At 35.5% G+C, this 6,067-nt stretch overlaps 1 protein-coding gene across 14 annotated transcripts in view; it reads left to right on the top strand.

Annotated features, from left to right (window-relative positions):
• trpm3 (transient receptor potential cation channel, subfamily M, member 3) overlaps positions 1-6,067 on the top strand; it is a 166,971-nt gene that overhangs the window by 104,150 nt on the left and 56,754 nt on the right. For all 14 annotated transcript variants that reach the window (XM_014012547.1, XM_014012545.1, XM_014012554.1 and 11 more), the window contains exons 7-8: positions 5,262-5,436; positions 5,855-5,978. In XM_014012547.1, coding sequence (XP_013868001.1) covers positions 5,262-5,436; positions 5,855-5,978 — 299 coding nt within the window. The remainder of the gene's footprint in view (positions 1-5,261; positions 5,437-5,854; positions 5,979-6,067) is intronic.

The following is a 6,067-nucleotide window of genomic DNA, read 5'->3' as shown; positions in this document are numbered from 1 at the left end:
GCACACACACACACACACGCACGCACGCACGCACGCACACACACACACACACGCACACAGTGAGAGGATGAGTCATCCTTAATTGGGACCGTTTAAGCATATTATGCGTGTCTTGCTCTCTCACTACTTTTTTCTTTCCTCAACTTCTTGCCGTTCCTCATTACTTCCTCATCTCATGAAACAAAACTGCAAACTTTAACCACATATTTTTTATAGTGAAGCAGATGTCTGTGTAAAACCTTATTTTAATAGAGGAATTTGCAGCACAGGCTCTGCTACTTGTTTTATTGTTTTATATTTAATTATCTAAAATGTAGATGTTAAATGACTGCATATTTGAACAGACTTGAGGGAAACAAGCTTAGAATTCTACAAACATCTACTAAACCTTATAGAATTTGTTAAATAAATAAAAAAAATTAAGAAAAACTACACATGCTATTGAAAACACTAGACAGAAATAAGTGGGGAAAAGCAGCCAAAGTCCAAAGAAAACCTTTGAAAAGCCTGAAGAGCTTTTTAGTATCTTCAAAAGCAAAATAGCAAAACAAGAAAATAACAATAAAACATTTTTTTAAATATACAGTGATTCAGGACTTTTGCACAGTATTTGTTTTTAGATCTTCATCTTGTGTGATTTTCTCTTGTTTACGGCTTATTTCCAGTATTTCAATACCAAACCAGAAACATTGACCTTCACTGTTCAGCTTCAGTCCTGTCTAATATCTTTGACAAAAGTTTTCATTAACATCACACTTTACCATCTGTTCCAGTCAGTACTCCTGGGTAATAATATGTTTTCATGCATGATTGACTGTTGGCAGCCTTTGGCAGCTTATTGCTGATGTTCAGTAGAGCTACATGACGTAAACAATAAACTTTTCCAATGAAGATGTTGGATTATGTTTTTTTTTCTAGTTAAGTTTTAGTTTTACTTCTTTGCTTCTTTGCTTTCAAAATATTTTCTGATAAGTTTGTATTTTTCAGCTGCTGTTGAAGTAAGAGATGCAGCTCATCATCCAGTGAGGCATCTTGTCTGGGGTGGCACAAGAGCGCAGAATAAAATGTTATTTAGTCATTTGTAGCCTAATTAAGCTTTCTGTCTAATATTTGCATATCCAGTCAGATTGGGGAGAAAGCACTCCTCTGTTGAACAGTCAACTCTGTTTGCTGCTTGTGGAAAAAAGGAGAAGAAGGAGTGGTGTGATGGACAAGGCTGTGTGGTCAGGGGAGGCAAAGCATCAACTGTCATCATCAACAACAACAAAAAGGAAAAAAAAATAGAGTGAAGTAAAATAATACAAAATTTTGATTTAGATTTTGTTGTAAATGTTGTTTCTGTGTGGTTCTAGTTATTTTAATCTATTTAACATCAAAATTGTTGTTTATTTCTTGGTTAAAGACGAAGGATATTATTAAATTGTTACTGCAGATAGCTGAGAGCGTCCAGTGAAACTGATGTGTGCATGCTTATTAATCTGCGCAAACAGTATGTCCTGTTCAAGTCACAACATTTTATCTATTTACTATTTTAAATGTCAGTAATATTTTCTTTATTGTTTATTTGCATAGGGACAAGTGTTACATACAACAAATGCAGAACACTATAACATTTACAGCCTTAACTAGTTTGCAATGCTCATTCCCAGATGAGCTTTAATGGCATATCTCTTAGTCACAATAACATACATGGTAGTCAGAATCTATTTAAAGTTTAACCACTTTAATATTAGACTAAATAAATAAATAAATAAATAAATAAAATAGCATTATGTCTACAAATATAAATGTATTTTTAAATGGTTTGAAATATCTACAAATTCTTGAAAAGTTTAAGTAGCAAAGATCCATAATTCAGTTCTCTCCAGTCAAATAAACTTTTCATTGATCCAGAATTGCATACTTCCTTTCCACGATAAGCATTTCCAATGTCTTAAATATCACATTCCCATTCAAATGTATTGGCCTTTCTGCTGCAGAAAATCACAAATACATTCTTCTTTGAGAATGAACATAAGGGCTATCTAAAATAGTTTTTTTATTTGTTGAAACTACGCTACTCATTATGAATTTTATTGTAAATATCCATAAATGTTGTTTGCTGAATGGTATAATGAGAGGTTACTTTGGAGTCAGCCCTGCTAAAGATGTCTGCAACAGCTGATCAATGATATCCAACTCAAAAATGACTGTAACACAGTTAGTTTTATACATGTTGAGTTTAAATTTGATGCGTTGGTAGCTGAGAATCATATTTTTGAGTGTGACATCTTTGATATTTCGAGGTTTGACCAAAATGGCCACAACTTGATTTTTTCCTCAACACAGAATGATCTTAGACTTAAACTCTGGTAACATGCATTACCTCTCAGACTGTAAGCTGTAAATGTTTTCCTGACTGTGAGGAATTGTAAGATCATGAATGTTTTACTCTGTATGAGATTTCAGGTTGAATAAAACAAAAACCGCAGGTCTGTGGGGAGATAACATCTAAAATCTGAAATTTATACAGGCTACAGTATGTATTGGGTAAATTTGTAAAAAAAAAACACTAAAAATGTTTTCTCAATATTTCACATTATTGACAAGCTTTTTCAGGTCTAAACCATATGCTTTGGGAAAAACACACCATGTTGTGTTTGTTTTTTCTGTAAAGATCACAATTAACAAAAAAAAAATGGTGTCAAGTGGGAGCTTTTGTTTTGTACATGCTTGCTTTATTGCATAATCAAAAGCATTATTAAAATGAGACATTTTCATCGTGAACTGAGCAGCTCAGAGGTTGCTGCTTCCTGTAGCAAGGGAAACGTTGAGAAGAATAACATCCAGATGCCAGGAGGGGAGCGCAATGCCACACGAGTTGAGTAGCTGACATCCGAGGAGTCAGACCGGAGCCAGGCTCTATCAGCTGGATACAGTGAAGGCGTGTGGCACCTTGGCAGCACAAGAAAGCAAAAATCTTTTTTTTTACATGGGAATTTTATTTTTCTTGTGAACTTATTATTTTAAAAAATGCTATTCCTCTCCTGCAGTTCTATTTTTATATTTTATTTAAATACTAATATAAATATAAATGCATTTGTAGAATATTTCTTATTTATTTTATTTTATTTACTTGTTTCATTCATAAAAATTAACAAAAAGCCCACTGAAAAACAAAGTAAATCCATTACTGAATGAAAAGTGTAAAGAAAGAAGAAAAATAAGTATAATATATGTCCATTAATGTCACTTATCAATTGAGGCAATACCTACATTCCCACAGTAACAAGCTGTGGTTATTAAAAAAAAAAAAAAACATTTTCTCAACAGGATTTTAAAATCACTTTTGTTCTAAAAGGGCAATTGCATTTAATTTGAAATGTATTGATATTTGTGTTACTTTTTTCTGTGTTTTTGTGACTGTAAGTGTGTAAGATGTCTGTGTGGAGATTTTTGTGCAGTAGCAGAATTTCCTTTTTTCCCTCCAATTAACCAAGACGCAGCTGCTATTTTCCCACCTCATCTGTTCCATGGTGGGTTTCAGTTGAACAATAATCTACTTTAGATACTACATTGTTACCTCTGAAGCTCACAAGTCATCAATATTAATGTTCGATCTGATGCAGCTACACACACATACACACACAGAGTGACAGAGAGAGAGAGCGAGAGAGAGAGAGAGAGAGAGAGAGAGAGAGAGAGAGAGAGAGAGAGAGAGAGAGAGAACCAAAAATAAACATCTAAAGGACGAAGAAGATTCAGAAATGAAACAGAAGTCACCGTTCTGCTCCTCTCACACATTCTGTTCTGTTGATGTGTGGTTGTGTGATGTGTTGTAGCACGGTGACGGTTTACCTCTTTGAAGCAGGCAAGACCCTGAAAATATTCTCCTTATGTAACTGTCCTTGTTGCGAGGCCACACAAGCCCGCTGCGCGAGGCGCAGCGTATTGGTGGGCATCGTCCCGAATACGTTGGCCCGCGCGTGTGTTTGTGTGAGTGTGCGCGTACAGTATGTAGGCAGGCAGCTTCTCCTCTGTGAATTATGCAGACCAGGATGATGGTGCAGGGACGGGAAGATGAGGCAGCTACACAGCTTTTGAATTAGGAGAGTCAAACATTCAGGACAACGTGGAGCAGAGAGTACCAGAGTGGATGAGAATGGTGGGGATGTGGAGATAAAAACTTCAGAAAAAGAAACAGCAAGTGATCGGGAAAGTGAACAAATTAAAAAGAGTAGGAAGCTGTGGGACAGTGACAGGATTTACAAGACAATAATTATAGTTGAGAAGGTGGAAACATTAAAATTAAAGAATTCTGGTATAAACTTCTAAATATATATTTAAGTCTTCAAAAGTAAAATTCACATTACAATTGGATAGACATTTAAAACGTCTAAATGTAATAAATAAAATCATTTTTAAAATTATACTAGAGTCAGGTGTGAGAAATAATGTTGCAAAGAAACATCTTCAAAGCATGGTGAGAGCAGTGCCATAATTTGACCATGTTTCAATGTGCTTACTATCATTTATAAAATGACAAACTTGGAAACATTAAATTTTAAAAGAAAATAAAAAAAAGTCTTTAATTTTTTGAGTTTCATTAATACGTAATGTATAAAGTAAAAGTGCAACCCTAAAAACACTGTTTATTTTTCTTAAAGTGATGAAAAAGAAATTGTGTTACAGTTCAGACATTGATTGGGCAGAAATCTTGTTAAATCTGAGCCATTTTTGTGAGCAAGCACCATTTTATTCAAAGAAGCTTAGTGGGGGGAAATATACCCACTTTTCTAGGCTGACGTGCAGCTACTGAAAATGTTCAGTGTTGTTTTTAATTCTTTGCTGCACAAGAGATTTCACACCACATACTGAGACCAAACACTCGCCTATTGTTTTAGCCACATTTTCATTTGTAGGCTAATGTTGGCTAATATTCTACAGTAAATACACAGCTAGAGACTTATTAAAGTATTAGGAGCACCACTGTATGTAGTTTCACTGTGTGTAGAACAACAGGCCTGTTAATTATGTATAATTACCCTACATAGCCTGTGAAGAAGCAAGCTGTTGTTTTTCTGTGAAACAGTTTTAATACAAACGTACCGTACGTCAGCACGTATGAGGAAAATAACATAAAGAACATCAGATTTAATTAGATCAAAGTCTAATTTGGGAAACTTTTCTTGTAAAGTTTGCATTATAATCCATGTTATTGTGTTGTTTTTCCTCCTCTCCTTCCTTACGTCTTGGTTCTCCTGCTCCCTCTTTATGTGTAGGCATTGGTCAGGGTGTGCCAGTGGTGGCTCTTATTGTAGAGGGAGGCCCTAATGTGATCTCTATCGTGTTGGAGTACCTCAGGGACACGCCTCCGGTCCCCGTGGTGGTGTGCGATGGCAGTGGAAGAGCCTCGGATATCTTGGCCTTTGGACACAAATACTCTGAAGAGGGAGGGTATGAACTCATTTTAACACAAAATGCAGTAATCTACTGATAAATACTTTGTAATGCATTTATGAGAGCTCTATTGACTAAACATTTTTAGTAATCACATTAAATGGCAATAAATACAATTGAGTCATTTTTGAACCACTAATCATCAATGCATTTATGTGTAGGTTCTGCAGAGTTATGTTTAGGGAGAAAAACTTTCTTATTAAAACTTGAAAAGGATTTTGAGTGTATTCCTTAAACAGCTCTGCTCTAACAGCTGTAGGTGTTTTCAAATTTACATCTCACTTTGGACTCAGTCCCAGATAACTGCGTTTTCATTTAGTGTTAAATAAACCTAATTTTCTTGTTGCCCCATAACCATTAAATTTACCTCCTTCCTGACATGTTTTTTTTTCTTCACACCTCTCCCCCTCTGCAGGATAATTAATGAGTCTCTAAGAGACCAGCTGCTGGTGACCATCCAGAAGACTTTCACCTACAGCCGCACACAGGCTCAACATCTGTTCATCATTCTCATGGAGTGCATGAAGAAGAAGGAACTGGTTAGTCATTTTCCAACAAACACACACCCCCACACACGCAAACCTGCTTGTGACCGCCACAGTTACAACACCTTTGCACATGTAAATTT

The sequence above is a fragment of the Austrofundulus limnaeus genome, unplaced genomic scaffold, assembly GCF_001266775.1.
Source record: "Austrofundulus limnaeus strain Quisiro unplaced genomic scaffold, Austrofundulus_limnaeus-1.0 Scaffold92, whole genome shotgun sequence".
NCBI classification, from domain to species: domain Eukaryota; kingdom Metazoa; phylum Chordata; class Actinopteri; order Cyprinodontiformes; family Rivulidae; genus Austrofundulus; species Austrofundulus limnaeus.
This window is presented reverse-complemented; position numbering and strand designations above follow the sequence as displayed.